At 42.4% G+C, this 16485-nt stretch overlaps 1 protein-coding gene across 1 annotated transcript in view; it reads left to right on the top strand.

The window, feature by feature from the left end:
* The window catches only part of STIMATE (STIM activating enhancer), an 81361-nt gene that overhangs the window by 46784 nt on the left and 18092 nt on the right, over positions 1–16485 (top strand). The window contains exon 4 of the mRNA XM_069095486.1: positions 3455–3576. Coding sequence (XP_068951587.1) covers positions 3455–3576 — 122 coding nt within the window. The remainder of the gene's footprint in view (positions 1–3454; positions 3577–16485) is intronic.

Genomic DNA, 16485 nt, shown 5'->3' on the forward strand with positions numbered 1-16485 from the left:
CTAGTCTTCAGTTTCTTTAGCTGTAAAGTGGAATAATAAGACCTAATCCTAACCTTTCTGTTACTCAGGAATGTTACAGGAACTGCCAGAGAACAGATAGATAAATACTTTAAAAAATGTTTAAATGCAACGCAGTTATTTTAGGAGAGATCTGTGATTTGTTGCAAGAAACTCCTGAAGCAGACTCCAGTGAGAGATGTAGACTGTCACTGGAGGCTTTAGGAAGAGTTTGTCTGACTGCTTGCTGGAGATTCTTGTACCAGGTAATGGGTTGGACTAGCTAACCCTCAGGCCCCCTCCCAGCCCTGAAATTCTTTTTTTTTTTTTTTTTTGCTTTTTGGAGGGCAATTGGGGTTAAGTGACTTGCCCAAAATCACACGGCTAATAAGTGTGTCAAGTGAGGCTGGATTTGAACTCGGGTCCTCCTGACTCCAGAGCCGGTGCTCTATTTACTGCACCACCAAGCCGCCCCTCCAGCCCTGAAATTCTGTAGAGAAAAAAAGAGATCCTATAGCTGAAGTTCAAGGTGGGCATCATGGGGGAGGCTGTATGATGTAAGGCAGAGGTTCTCAAACTTTCTTTGAATGTACAATCCTTCAGTTTAAACAAAACTTTGGCTGAACCCTTGTAGTGAAATCCTCAAATCATTGTTCTTAATGCCAATTAACAAACGACATAATGTTCCTTTTTTTTTTTTTAAAGAATAATTCGGCCTGTTTTGGGGTTCCTTGCGGCAGTCTGAGAAACACTAAGAAATAAAACTGAGTTCTGACCCTGCCATTAATTTTATGACCTTGAGCAAGTCATTCCCCTCCCTCCACCCAGTTTCCTCCTCTATAAAACTAGCAGTGTAGTCTAGATACTCTCTAATGACCCCTTTAGGTTTTGATATTCTGTGATTTTGGGTTATGATGATGAAAATAGGCTGCTGTTTCTTTTCATCTGTTATCCAAGAGTGACCTCTTGTGATTTTTTAGAGGAAAGACAAGTAGATGTGCAAAGCAATTGTTCCTCCTCTCCCCTCCCCCCCATTGTATTCCTTTTCTGTGGAAGCTCAGATCACAGCCACGTCTTACATGCAGTTCCTCTTGAGCCTCCCAGCTCCTATTGCTGCCCCTTCCAATGACCTTTTATATGGTTTATGTGTGTGTGCATGTATTACACACACACCCCCATTGGTTCCCCTGATTGCATGTAAACTCCTTCAAGGCAGGGACTGTTTCATTCCATTGTATTCCCACTGCCAAGTATAGTGCCCAGCACAGGGGGCCTTGAATGTAAGTTTGTTCATTAATATGTCCTTTGTTAGCCTTCACTTGTGATGGAATTGACATAGATTAGAACAAGCTGAGTCAGCCACTCTACAAAATGTTGGGCACGGTGAATGAAGTTGGTTTAAAACTCTAGAAGTTTAGGAATTTTGCCTGGGAATGATCAGACCATAAGCCCAGTGCTCTTAGTGCTGGAAAGATCTTTTTTTTTTTTTTTTTAAAGCAATCGGGGTTAAGTAACTTGCTCAAGGTTACACAACCAGTTATTTCTGGGTGTGGTGCTGAGTATCTGAGCCCGGATTTGATCCAGGTCATCCCGACACTGGGGCCGGTGCTCTTACTCACTGAGCCACCTGGCCGCCCCTTATGCTGGAAAGATCTTAGGTCATCTAGTCATAAGGAGGTTCCCTGTCCTTAGACTCCTGAAGAATACAGGCAGAGAGGACAGCCCCTGTGGCCTTTTTAGAGATGGCTGGTTGCAGCCAGTGACTTATGCCTAAATGAGCCTGAGGAGCCCATCTGCTTCTTCTGCCTATTAATGAATGTAGGACAACTTTTTACTTGTGTCAAAAGCCTCTGCTGCTCGATAGAAGGCATGGATGTACTTTGTGTTAAATGTGCATTACCAGGTTTCCTAGGTCAGTGCTTTCAGGGGGCTGTTTTTATTCACAGAATCACAGTGTTATAACTGTTAGGGCACCATAGATAATCAGTTGGTGCTTGCATTTAGTAACTGTTTTAAAAGAAGAATTGAGGTGAAAGAGAATTTTCTTTTGGCAGGACAGGAGCCCAGAACTGTGATTTTATTGGCCTGGTGAATTCCGCAGATAGAAACTACCCCCACAGATACACATCAACAGTTCCCATATAATTTATCTTGAGAGCATTGCCTGGGGCACTAAAAGGTTGCCCATGATCATACATCTTCAGGCCTGAAACCACTTCTTCCTGCCTCTGAGGCCCTTCCACTTAATATCTGTGTGACTTTTGAACAAGTCAACTTCTCTAGGCCTCAGGTTCCTTGTCTTTAAAATTAAGAGTTTGAACTAGGCCTTTAAGTCCATTACATCTTTAAAATCTGTTACCCTGTGACTGAAGTCTTAGGTGCTGAGTCACCTAGCAAGTTAGTGGCAGAGCTAGTAGAAGACCCTGGATCTCTTGACTCCTCATTCTCTTTCCACTCTGCCGTGATGGAAATACTTCTCTGATTGTCTGTAAAAAAGATATGCATAGAGAGCAGTCTCTGCTTTATGAGGGTGTTTCCGGCAGGTGGAGCACTGTCTGTCTCCTGTCATAAGGGGCCTCAGGGGATGATGGAGTTGGACAAAGGGAGAAGGCCTGGGAGATGGTTCTCTTGAAATTTCAGAAGGACAGAATTAGAATTCATGGTCAGTATAATGGCAACCAGACAGAAACAGAATGAAAAAGATCAAATTGAAGATGTGATACCTATCTTTACCATAATATTCTCTTCCTACACTTTACAACTATGGACATACTTTGCATTGTATGGTTCCTATCATCACTTTCCTATAAAGCTAGTATGGTACCTGTACATAGACATTGCTTAGTAAATATGGCTTAAATGCATTAATAATAGTAAATCAAATCCTCTTTCCATTCATTCCTGTCTTCATTTCTAGATAGTTTTAAATTTCTATTGAATCACTTATTGGTTTGGTGCAATTCAGCTCCAACTTTATTAATTACTTTTATCCTTTCTCTGCCCTTCCTTCCAATCTAATTCAATCCAACTGATATTAATTGTACTTAATGACCTGTAAATCAATACCTCAGTTCACCAGGGTAAGCATATTTAAAGAAGGGAATAGAAGTGAATCCTTTCATAAATTAAAGAATCCTTAAAAAATACAAATAATCACCTCCCTGTACTTGTTGGGGACTAATTGTGTATACTACTGGGTTATCTTTATAGTTATAATGCCTTATGAAAATGATATAACATCTGACAAATATATACCCCAAACTTAGCAGCCCACAGAGGTGCTTTAATTATTTGCTCTTTCTTCAAGGCAGTGTATTTAAATTGGCTGTCACTGCTCTGTGGTATACCACTTTCTGGAAGCATGATGTCCCTGTAAATGAGGATCGCTTTGTTTGAGACTAGGGAAGCTAATGCTTCTGCTTTTCCTGACCATGCCTATGCACATCTTTTCCTTTAGGTATCTTATCAACTTCCTACTTGATGCCACCCTGGGGATGCTGCTAATCTACGCGGGTGTACGAGCTGTCAGTGTTCTGGTGGAGTGGCAACAATGGGAGTCCCTTCGATTTGGCGAATATGGTAAAAAAAACCATACAACTCCCCCCCACACACACACACACATGCACACACACAAACCTTCTGCTACTGTACTGTGGCAAGGAGATTGATTTGAATGAGTTCAATTCATAGCCCTTTGCTGATTAGCAAGACCAAGTGGCAATTTCAGAAAAAATTGAAAGGCTGGATGGTATAGCTTAGCATATGATGTAGATAATACCTGACTTGATTCTTCTATCTCTAAGCTAGCAAAATGTAGTTTTTGTGGAATATTGGTAGCTCAGTGAGCCATTTGTATGGCAGGTTTGCAGAGTGTGGACTACAAATTGCTTTCTGTATGAGATGCTCTGGTATTAGAAAAGAATAAGTTAATCAGATCCCCACAGAATCCTCATGACTCAGAGAAGGACTCGGGCCAAATGAAAGAAGTAGAGAAATGAAAAGACTTACCCATGATCACATAATTGGAAGCAGGACTGGAACTACTACCATTCCACCATTTCCTCCATGGTTTAGGCTGTCTTCTATGCCCAAATTTCTCTCAAGTTTAGGTGACATCAGCAGATGGCAGAACTCTGTCTGTCTGTACTGATGACGTGAGGTTGGTCAGCTCACTTAGTGAGAGCAGTGCTAAGGAGGCCAGGGTCAAGTGAGGACTTGTACCAGAAGGGTTGGCTTTGCTCTGTCCTCTGACCATACCAGTCACGGTGCACCGGATCACTGGATTGTAGACTTAGAGTGGGAAGGGCCCTTGCCTAATCTCCGTTAGATTCTCCATGTTGTTTGCCAGTCCTTTTATGCTGCCATTATCATTAAAAGTATTTCCTCAAGCAACTATTCCAGACTTTATATTCTCTTCTCTTATTCCCAACTGCATCCCTACCTACCTCCCCTACTGAATAACAGTCTCCAGTGTTAGTTCCCTCAAATGCACAGAATCTCAGGTAGGAAGGGACCTTAGAGGTCATCAAGTTCAGTTTAGACCTTAACCAGAATCTTCTCCATAGTATCCTGAACAAATGGTAATGATCAAGCTTCATCTTGAGGGAGAATCTTTTACCTCATGGAACAACACTTTCCTTTTTTGAACACCTCTAATTGCTTGAAGTTTTTCCTTACATCGAGCAATCAGTTAATTAATCAATAAGCACTTATTAGGCACCTACTCTATGGCAGATCCCAAGATAGTCACTAGGGATACAAGGACAAAAATGAAACAATTCCTGCCCTCAAGCAGCTTATATTTTATCAAGGAAAATAACACATACACATACAAATACATGCAAAAATTTAAGGATGAAGGCTACAGGTTTTAGACCTGTGATTTCCCTGTGGTAGGAGTGTAATAGTAATGGAATTTAAAGATCCCCCTGTATTGGCTTGGTTTTCGGGTTGAGTGTTAAAACCCAGAGCTTGTGAATCCCACTTGTAGGATGGACTTGTTGACGTGAAAAGAGAGGGCTGAACTGGGAGGAGCTGGTACCATGAATTTAGAGAGGCACAAGAGGAGGAAGAGAGGCAGAAGAATTTTTTGAAGCAGCATTTTGGAGGCAGAGTGAGAGAGGATTGCTGAGGGCCAGCTAGAGCTGCCCAGGACTTTTGAGAGCTACCACCTGGAGCTGCCAAGGACTGAGGAGACATGGCTGTGATGCTGGTACTTTGTCTGTCTGTTTTGATGTTGTTTAGCCAGATTCGTCCACTGGTGAAGGACAGTGTTGTTGTTGCAGAGGTGCTGGAACCTGGCTGTTGGTTCAGGGGTCCTGAGACTGTTCTGCAGACAGAGAATGAATTCTGTCCACTGATGAAGGACAGTGCTGTTGTTACAGAGGTCCTGGAACCTTGCTGCTGGTTCAGAAGCCCTGAAGAACGATTTTCTTGTTGTATGTTTACAGAAATCCTGGAAGAGGGTCTTGCTAATGTTTTCAGGGGTCCTAGGAATGTTCTGCAGACAGAGAATGAATTAATGAGGACACTGGCAGTGTATCTGGTGGCCTTGTTAAGCTTTGTCTCCCCAGGAATAGAGATTGCTGAGAACTTGCCTCCGGTCAAGAGGAAGAAAAGACCTCTCTTTGGGTATTAAATGTTGTGATGTTATCTTAACCTTGTTGTAACTCAGGGGTAGAAGGCCTTTGTGCTCTCTACTGCCCCTTTTGAGAAGGTGCTTGGCTTTAACTGATGATAATTGTAATTCAGTTGTGATCCAGGGGTGGGAAACTTTTGACCTTTTTTTGTGCTCTGTGACTGACCAAATGAATGTACTTTGTTTATGATTGGAAACTAATCTCCATTTGAGGAGAGGGACTTTGTGATTGAATAAATGAATGTACTTCCCAGGGGTAGAGTAGTACGGGGAAATTACTGAATTACACTTGGTGAATGCTGTATTTTTGATTTTCTCTGTTCTTAATTTGTCACTGAATAAAATGGAGAGCAGCTATGCTGGTATTTTGAACCTTGGGAAGTTGCATTTGCTTGGCATTACAAGGAGGAAATGTGCTTAGGGGTGAAATAACTTTCCTAGGATCACATAATCACAGTGCTGGCTTCTGTATAAATGCATGAAAAAGAGAGAGAGTTGAGTTCAAGGAATAGATAGTCTATTTTGGCTGGAAAGAAGAGTTTGTAAAGGGAAATAAGACTAGAAACGTAGGTTGCACCCGATGGGGAAGGCTTTGAATGCCAACTAAAGAGTTTGTATTTTATCCTAAAGCCACTGTTGGAAGGTTTTCTGGTGGTTAAATGATGTGGTCAGACCTTTGCCTTAGGAAGATTATTTTAGCAGCTATGTGGAAGATGGGTTAGAAGTTTGGAAGACAGATGGTTCTAAGGGGGAAGATGCCGTTTTTAATATTATAAGTTTGAAATGTTCTAGCAAGTACTTGATGATGAGGCAACTAAGTGGGTCCATGATTGGAATCCTAGATGTAGAGTCAGGAAGGCCCAAGTTACTTCACCTGTTTTCAGCCTCAGTTTCATCATCTTTAAGATGGGAATGATTATAGCACCTCTCTCACAGGGTGTTTGTGAGGTTCAGATGAGCTAACATGTAAATCATTTAGCAAATCTTAAAGTGCTGTCTACAGGCTAGCTGCTTCCCCTTCCTTTTCCCCTTCCCCTTCTCTTTCTCCATTTCCTTCATGAGTTCAAGAGAATATTAGGGCTGAAGATATAAATTTAGTAGTCATCTATTAAGAGATGATGCTTAGACCCATGGGAACATATAGCATCAACAGGGAAAAGATTGTGTATAAGAGAGCTCTGAGGGACAGGAGTTAAGTGATGATCTGGCAAAGTAGACCAAGAAGGAATGACCAGAGAGGTAGGAAAGAAGAAATGAGGGTCATGGAAGCTGAGAGTGTTCCAGAGGAGGCTGCAGTCAGTATCAAGAACTTCCCTATACAAGAATAGAGGTCAAGGAGACAGTACCTCTGGATTTACTTTGAATGGCAGAATTTCACAGTTGGAAGGGACCACAGAATCCATGGAGGTCTGTCCCTACACAAAAAGAACCCTTCTGTGATGTGCCTGACAAGTGATCATCCCGCCTTCTGCTTGGAGACCTCCAAGGACAGGGAACTAAATTTTTCTCAAAGCAGCAAATTCAACTTTTACATACCTCTGATTGTTAGGAAGTATTTGCTGGCATTAAGTCTAAGTTTATTTCTTTGCAACTTGTACCCATTTCTTCTGACTGCTCTTTTGGTCCAAAGAAAGGAAGCTAGTCATTTCTCTACAGGGCAGCAAAACCAGCTATCACATCTTCCTTCTCTCACCCCTCCACCCCCTTAAGTCTTCTTTTCTTCAAGCTTTATAAAACATGCCCAGTTTCTTCAGTTGAACCTTGTATGACATAAACTTCACCATCCTTCCTCTGGATACTGTCCAACTTATTAATGTCCTTCTTAAACTGCAGGACCCATAATTAGACAAAATACTCCAGATGAAGGCTGACAAGGACACAGTACAAAGGAAATTATGACCTACTTATTCTTGAGGTCTCTGCTAGTCTAATGCAGCCCACTGTCTTTACTAGATTTTGGGGAACTGCTGCATCACAGTGCTGACATCTTGAGCTTATAGTCCACTAAAACCTTCAGATCTTTTTCAGACAAACAGCTATCCAGCTATGCCTTCCCCATCTTGTACTTGTGAGATTGATTTTTTTGTGTGTATAAGTATAGTTTTTACCTTTATCCCCAATGAATTTTGATCTTGAAAGATTCAGCACTCTAACCTGTCAAGATATTTTTGGATCCTGACAGTCAAGTACCTGCTAACTTTGTCTCATTTGTAGATTTGATGAGCATGGCATCTATATCTTTATTTAGTTAGTTAATAAAAATGTTAAACAGCACAGGAACAAGCACATAATTGGCATATCCTAGGCACTTAATAAATGTTTATTGATTGAAGTACTCTGCTGGAGACCTCCTGCCACATTAACATCCAGCCATTCGTGGCTGCTCTTTGAGTTTGGATAGCCAGTTAGTTCTGAATCATTAGTAGCTTTGGAAAGAGCAGTTTCCAGGAAGTGGGAGGGGGGAAGGAGACTGTCCTAAGTGAGTGGCTGAGAGATCAGGATGGATTAAATGTAAAGAGTTCTGAGAATTTGACAGTAAAAAGGAGAAAAGATCGAGAGGAATTTTTTGAGGAGATGCCAAGGTCAATTAGAAAATTTTTAAGGGTAGGATAGACCTGGAAGAGCCAGTAGACAGGGAGAAAAAGATTGAACATGAAAGAGGAGAGATTAAGGGGCAGATTGCTGGAGGGGAAGGATTTGAGGGCACAGGTAGAAGGTGTGATCTTGGCAAAGAGAAGGGCCACCTCTTTTTCAGAATTGGGAGTAAAGGGGGAGAGGATGGGAGCAAATGTAGAAGAGTTTTGAAATATGGACTAGCAGAGATGAAAAGAGTTTTTAATAGGTAATCTTGAATTTTTTTAAATAAAATAAGAACCAAGCATGCCCACTACAGGGCAGGAAGGGCAAGCATTAAGATAGCTACTAAGGTGAACGGATAGAAAATCAGTTAAAGAGAAATAAAAATTTCACCATACAACAGTGAGTTCCCACTTGCAGTGATGGACCCAGCCAGAATGATGTTGTGCTTTTCTTGCAGCACAGTAGCACAAAAGTTGCAAAGAAGGATGGTGGGAATGAGTCATGGTGAATGGAGAGCAAGGTTATCCAACGTCCTACACTCCAAGTAGCCAGTTTTTTCAGCCAGTCCTCTCAGTGGAATGGTTTCTATTCCCCTCACTATGCTGGATATGCTCCAGTTTGTCAGTGTCCTTCTGAAAATGTGGTACCTGGAACAGAAAACAATATTCCAGATGCAGTCTGACCAGGGTAAAGATTAAAGGGAATCTCTAGGCCTTTGCTCTGGATTTCATTCCTTGATGTTTCCGGCAGTCATCTCATTTATCTCTATTCTCTTTCTTTCCACTGTTTCCTTCTCATTTATCTACAAACATTCTCAGTTCTTTCCATTCCTTAAAAAACCTTTACCTTGACCCTTCTATCCTTTCCAACTATTGTCAGTCAAATAGCTTTTATTCTCTTCCTGTTGTGTGCCAAGCATTGTGCTAAGTGCTGGCCATACAAAGGACAGCAGAAGCCATTCCCTGCTCTCAAGGAGCTCAGAAGTCTAATGGGGAAGACAATATGCAAGCAGCTGTGAACAAACAAGATCTACTCAGAATAAACTGGAGGTAATCAATAGAGGGAAGGCACGAGCATTAAAAGGGATCTAGAAAGGCTTCTTGCAGAAGGTGGGACTTCATCTGAGACTTGAGCCAGGAGGGGGAGATGAGGAGAGTTCTAGACATGGGGGACAACTGGCAAGATTATACAGAATTAGACAATGGAGAGTTGTGTAAAGCATGACAAGGAGCTTGTCACTGTTGTAGATTTGGGGGAGCAGGGTTTATGCCAGACAACTGGAGAGGTGGAAAGAAATCAGGTTAAGGAGGGCTTTAAAAGCCTAACATCTTGAAGGTAAAAGGGAGCCCCCAGAATTTATTTAATGGGGGAGGAGGCTGTGACATGGTCAGACTTATGCTTTAGGAAGATTATTTGATAACTGAGTAGAAATGGACTGGAGTGGAGATATACTTGAGCCAAGGAGGACAAGGAAATGGCTTTTGCCATTGTCCCTGCATGAGGTGATGAGGGCCTGCACAAGACAGGTAGCTGTATCATTTATGAGAAGTGTCACTAAAGTAGACATGACAGAATATGGCAGTTGACTGGCTGTGAGAAAGGTGAGAGAGAGTGAGAAGTTAAGGATGATATCTAGTCTATGAGCCCTGGTGACTGGTACCCTCAACAGTAATAGGGAAGTTTGGAAGAGAGGAGAATTTGGGGGGAAAGATAATGAGAGATTAAGATGTCTACAGGGCGTCCTCTTTGCCTAATAGGCAGCAAGTAGTGTATTGGAGATATGAGACTAGAGGTTAGGCTTAGACTAGTAAATCTGAGAATCTTCTGCATAGAGATGATAGTTAAATCAGTGGGAGCTGATGAGATCTCTGAGCGAAACAGTATAGAGGGAGAAGAGAAGAAAGCCCAGGACAGAGCCTCTGGAGACATCATAGTAATGTGCTTGACAAAGGTCCAGCAAAGGAAACTGAGGAGGAATGGCCGGACAGGGGAAGGTTATAGAGCAGGGGAACTAGGAGAGAATAGCATCATGAAAACTTAGAAGAGGGGGATTAACAATGTCAGAGGTTGCAAAGGTCAAGAAGAATGGAAATTGAGAAAAGGTCATTATATTTGGCAATTAAAAGATTTTTAGTATCTTTGGCGAGAGTAAAATCCAGAGATCAGAAGCCAGACTACAGAATTAAGAATTTATTAGGAAGGAAATGGAGGCATCGTTTGTAGACAACCTTCTTAAAGGGTTTAGCCCCCAAAGGAGAAAAGAGGTATAGGATGACAGCCTGTTTAGGTATAGGGATGGGTGGATCATGGAAGAATATTTTGAGGATGAGGGAACCATGGGCATGTTTGTGGACAGTACTGTCCCATCTCTGGCTCCCCTTTGCTGCTAATCCCCTTTTACTTCCACTCCCTCACTCCCTGATTTCTCAGTACCTTGTGATCTGACTTGTGTCTGCAACATTCACCTGCAGCTGTTCTCTTGAGAGACCACCTGTTACCTCTGCCCAGTCACCCAATCTCGTGTTCTTTTTTCATTCTGCATCCTTTGACCTTCCTGCCAGATACTTTCTCCTCCCTTGGTTTCAGAGATATCCCACTCTCCTGATTCTTCTCTTAGGTTTCTCACTCTTCCTTTTCTGTTTTCTTATCTTCGTCCTTTCTTCTTCCCAAGCCCTCACTGTGAGTGTTCCTCGGAATGCTTTCTCTCTGCTTGCTCCTTTGTTGACCTCATTTTCTGCCCTGGCTTCTGCTCTCAAACTTGTCTGCTATTGCACACTTGTTTGTCTTCTACTTCCAAAACTTTTATCTCCAGCCTTACCCTGTTACCTTCTGAGCATCACATCTGTTTCTCTGTCTGTGTCCAGGACGTCTACATCAGGATATCCTCCTGTACCTCAGATCAAACGTGTCTAAGACCAAGATGTTAATTTTTCTGCTAAACCTGTTCTTCCTTTCATTTTCCTTCATTTACCTGCTGTGTTGAAAATGTTAGTTGTCTTCCACTCACCTCTTCACTCCTGCAAGTAATCAGGTCAGAGTTGTTGACTGAACTCATCGACACCACTCACATTTGTCCTTTCCTTTCTATTCCCACTGCCTCTGCCCTCATTGCTTCGGTTCTCACCGTTACTGACTTTGACTATTTCCATAGTCTCCTCACAAGTCTTCCTGTCTGCACCCTCTTTCCCTTCTGCTTCTGGAATCATCTTTCTTCTGTATAGATCTGGTTATGTCATGTCTTTGATCAAAAATTATTGCACAAAAGTTTCAACTCTTCTGGCATTTAGGGTCCTCTGCAACCCAGCATCACTGTAACCTTTCTCTTCTCCACTGCACCTTATCACAGAATCTCTTCTTCTCCACCCAGTTGACCATTGTATTCCTCTCTGTCTTTTAAAACCCACTTCAAATGCTGTCCCTGCTGTGTTGCCTGCCATGATTCTGGTTTTCCAGGCACTTTATTTTCCACTTTCTGGTGCACTTATGTGGTATTTCGTACTGTAGCCTTCTCTTCATGTCTTTCCACCCAGCTAGTGAGCTCTTTGAAGGCAGAGACCATGGCTTACCTGAAGTGTCTGTCTCTCCTAGCACCAAGCACATAGCTTTGCACACAGTAAGTACTTCATGTGTGAGTGAATGTTGTTTATAATTGTATTAGTTTATGAGAAGGGTCATTAGAGAGATACTCAGAGACCATAAAAGCAGATAGAGGCAGATGTATGAAGTTGGTTGGTGCTGAGCAAGGATGGGGTGGGTTTTTCTTTCAGAGTAACCCTGTATAGGAGCAAATTTATAAAAGAGTGGAGAGGTAAAGGTTTCTCATTATAAGCATCTCTGCTGCCCTCAGCTGGCACAGCCTGAGGAGCTGTTCCTGCCAAGCACAGAATTTGTCTCCTACTAGAAAATGGGTCCTTTCCTTCTGTTTACATTACAGGAAAGCTCTCCTTATCAGGAAGTGCTGAGCTAATTAAGTGTTTGCTGGGCGAAATACACTAGCCAAGAGAGCTATGCAGCAAGATTTCTAGGTTCTCTTTGCCTGTGCCTCATCAGAATCCTCAGACAGCCTTGTGGCTCCAGGCCCAAAGCCCAAGCCCGCTTTGGCCAGCTAAAGACTCAAAAGGCAATGGCATTTTCCTCCAGAGTATGTGTGTACATTTTTTTTTTTAAAGCTGATCCATAAACCTCAAACCAGAGTTGTTTGTGTATTTCTAGAAGCTGGCATCATGTGTCGCCTGTTAGCTGAGCTGAGAGAACGTACTTTCTTAGTCCCATAACTTGATGCTTTATGAGTCATCTACTTGAAATGTTTGCAAACAGAAATACTATTCCTGCTGTTCCCCTTGAAGAAGGCTTCCCTGTGGTGAGAAGCCCATATGCAGACTCAGATCTGGAGAGTGGAGTCCAGCCCCTGCCTTTGGGCCGGTGATGTATTGATTTTATCAAATAATACAGCCAGTAAAGAGTAGATCTGGAGATAGGATGGCTGCTTCCTGCCTCCTTGTCCAGCCTTCATTCTGCTCTACCACATACTCTCTCTGTTCCCCTTTACCTGAATTCAGGGAAGATATTTATTTGTGACGATAGTCCTGCTATTTTTGCTTTCAGATATCAGTTGTTTGAATATAGGAAACTTTTTTTTTTTAATTTAAGTTCATTATGACATCACTCACACAGAACTTCTTTCTATTTGATGATCAGAATGAAATATGGGACTGAAGCTCAGATCTCATGCAGCGGTTGATTTATTTGCATTATACACCTAAATGCATCTTACCTGTATTTGTGGGTTGATGAGGAAAGAGGCTGTAGTTTGTGGTTCCTTCCTTTTGCTCTTTCCTCTTCTCCTCTTCTATGAGGTCTCCGGGTGAACCATTCGCACCTGTTCTCGGATGCCGCAGAACCACTGGTAGTCTCCTAGCTTACAGGCTCTAAGTGAATTTACGGGATAAAATGATAGGAGAGGGACTTTGGGCTTGTTACCATATGCACACAGTTCAGTCATTCAGATGGTTTCCGTATTTCTGTCCTTTCTCGTTTTATTTTGTTCTTTCTCCACTCAAGAGAAAGGCTGTTCATTCATGCATGATTCCTTTGAAACTCCTTGGTTAGACAACCTTTGTCAAGAGCCCTAGGATCCAGGAGACCAGTGCATTCAAAACAAAGGTGCTCCTTGTGATCTTGACTGGGGCTGGGCATCCTGAGCACTTTATTGTCCGTTCTAGGGCACCAAACTTTCTTTCTGCTGTTCTGATACTGGTACTTTGGCTAGTCAGAGACCCTGGTCTTCTCTGAGTCTCACATCTCAGTGGGGAAACATGCAGTGATTGAGGCTGCCAGGGTAGGGTAGGGATGCCTGATCTGCTTTATCTGTCAGGAAAGGCAGACACCCAGTTCTACCCTTTCAGCCTTCCTGTTGCCAAGACTCTTGAGGGTAGGGGCAGCAGTATGATGTCGTACGAAGAGCAGTGGAAGTCAGAAAGCCTGGGTTCTGGTCCTAGCACTACTACTTACTAGTAATTTGATCTCAGTGTGGTTCGGTCATCTTTCTGAGCTTTGTGTTTTTCTCTGTAAAATGGGTACTCCTATTTTGCCTCCCTCCCGGAAGTGTTGAAGGCTCAGTGAGATAATGGATTTGAAAGCACTCTGTGAACGCTAAAGCCTCATGGAGATGCAGGGTCTTGTCCGAGTTGTGGTATCTTCAGACAGGACCTCAGCTGATCACAGGCTGGCTCCTGCCTCCAGCTCCCTCTTGCCTCCTCACCTGCACATGCATAAGTTATTCTCCCTCAGGGTTACAGGGCAGGTTTCCAAGTGCTGCGCACTGTGTTCATTGGATCTCAGCTAAGATACTTACCTTTGACTAGCTTGTTAGTCTATTCTTACTAGATAACAGGGTTGCTGTAGTTATAAATAACTGAGGACCAAGAGTAAAGAACTGGGTAAGAGCCCTACTTACTTAAAATGCTTATTAATTAATTTATTATTTTATTTATTATTTATTGTGTGTTCTTGGGTCACGTGCCTTTCTTGTCTCCTCACCTGTAGAATAGGAGAAAGAAGTCCTGCCTCTTGGGGCAGCTCTCTGTCTGGGATGAGAGACTAGATGTGCAACAGGGTTTGAAAATTTTCAAGTATGTGAATGTGTATGAATTTGTCAGTATGATCCTTTTCATATGAAAAGCCTGCCTTTGATGTATTTACATCTGATTAGGTGGGGAAATATATGAATAAAAGGATAATTCGCAGTACTAGGCAGGGCATTCAGTAAATTTCAAATGTAGGCTGCTGTGGGGACTGTAAAAGATTCAAAGGAGAGGTCTCTGTGGGCTGAGGTAGTCAAGGAAGACATTTTGAGGGACCCTGTTGGACAGGCTGGATTTGGACCTTACTGGTAGAAGAGCCTCAGACAATATAATCAACAAGTAGCTTCTTCAATTGGCATCTTAATTGTTGTTGACTATGTTATAACATTTGAAAGGGAAGTGAGTCTGTGAATAAGGGTTATTCCACCCTTCTGAAACAAAAACAAATCTTTAAATTGTAGTATCATTTCAGGGCTCAGGACATTGGTTCTTCCCAGAGGATAGGAGTGGCCATCAATCCTACCCAGGACTTAGTCCTGGCCCCGGGTTTTGCCCACCACAGATTGGCCAGGCAGGGCTTCCAGGTGACATCTGCCAGCATCTCCATCCTGACTCCTAATTCTCCAAGCCTGGTTGCTACTCTCATAGCTCAACTAAGGGTCTTCCCTTGCCTGCTCTTTGAAAGTTGTGATTTTATCACCATCATTAGTAGCAGCAACAGCAATGATTTCTGATAAAGTTTACAAAAGCTGTTCTCATTTGTTATTTCCTTTGATCTTCACAATAGCCAAAGGCTATTTACAGATGAGAAAGCTGAGATTGTCACTGGAGAGAGAGTATGGTAGTATTAGTAGAGCCTTGGACTTGAAGGGAAGAGGACTTGGGATCAAATCCTACCACAAAACATACATGTTCTCTGTGTCACCCTGGGCCAAGGTACAAGGTCTCTGAAATTCCATCTCCCTATCTGCAAAATGGTGATAAGAACATGTTGTACCCGCCCCAAATAGTCACGATAAATGTGAACTCTTACTACCTAAGGCCACACTGCACCTAAGTGACAGACACAAGACCTAAACTCCTGGCTTCTGACTCCCTGACCACCACTCTTCCCGCTGTATTATGCCCTTCTGTATTTACTATCCCAGAACTGAGAAGAAACCAGGTTTGCCTGCTGGGTCTACAGTGATCTGATGTAAATAAATGGGCATTGCCTGCCCAGCTAACTGAAGGTAGTAGGGAGTTCAGTTTTCTCTATCCCTAGATCACTTCAGTGGAATCAGAAGTGTTCACTCTGTCCCTCTGGTTTACAGGTTTTACCCCATTGTGACAGGTGGTGTCCTTAAAGTATCCTTAAAGACTGTGGCTTGGCTATCTTCTGGGTATTTCTGTCATGAAGCCAGGGAAGTCATTTCCACCATGGCCAACTACTTGGAAATAGATAATGGAGGAAGGAAACTTTAAGCAAGTATGATTTGTTTTTTCTTTTGGTATGAAATGAATTTTTGTACTTGGCTATTGATTAAAAACAGACCCATCAAGATTCAGGAAGCTTTCCTCACAGCTCTGTGTGCCCGAGTCTCAGGAGTCTGACTTTGTGGTTTTCAACAAACTCCATTGTTTCATTGACTTTTTCTGACATGGGCCAAGGATTATATAAAGATTGCAAAAGTCTGTTTAAAAAAACCCTAGGAGGCATTATGCTTTTGTAATTGTTTTAGGCCAAAACGTCCATTGTCCTTTTTATTAAAGTAGACAGAAAACTTAAGGATGGAAAATTACTGAATTTGAACATATGAGCGACATATCTTTTAAGGCTTTCCAGAAAAGGGAACGGTCCTAGTCTCTTAACCATTACAGCTATATAAAGACATTCATTTGCTTTTCTGCTCTGTACCTTTGGCACGTTCTGTCTAGTAAGGATGGGGGCCTATTTTTCAAATGCCCACAAAGAGGCTGCTTTATAAATAGTGGAATCATGTGATCAAACTGACATTTTCTTGTTATAGCCAAGTTTTCGTTCTTAAAGCCTGATCCCTGGAGCAAGTTGTCTATTTCTGTTGCTTCTCAAGAGGAACCTTGCTTACTCTGAATACTCTCTGAGGCTCCTGCCTCTAGGCCTAAGCTGCCCAGAGTGTGGATCAGGTGTTGTCTACAAGGCCAGCATACTAGGCATGACAATGCCAG

The sequence above is a fragment of the Petaurus breviceps genome, unplaced genomic scaffold (genome assembly GCF_028583685.1).
Source record: "Petaurus breviceps papuanus isolate PSGF00001 unplaced genomic scaffold, PetGlider_PUasm1.0 227, whole genome shotgun sequence".
Classification (NCBI taxonomy): Eukaryota; Metazoa; Chordata; class Mammalia; order Diprotodontia; family Petauridae; genus Petaurus; species Petaurus breviceps.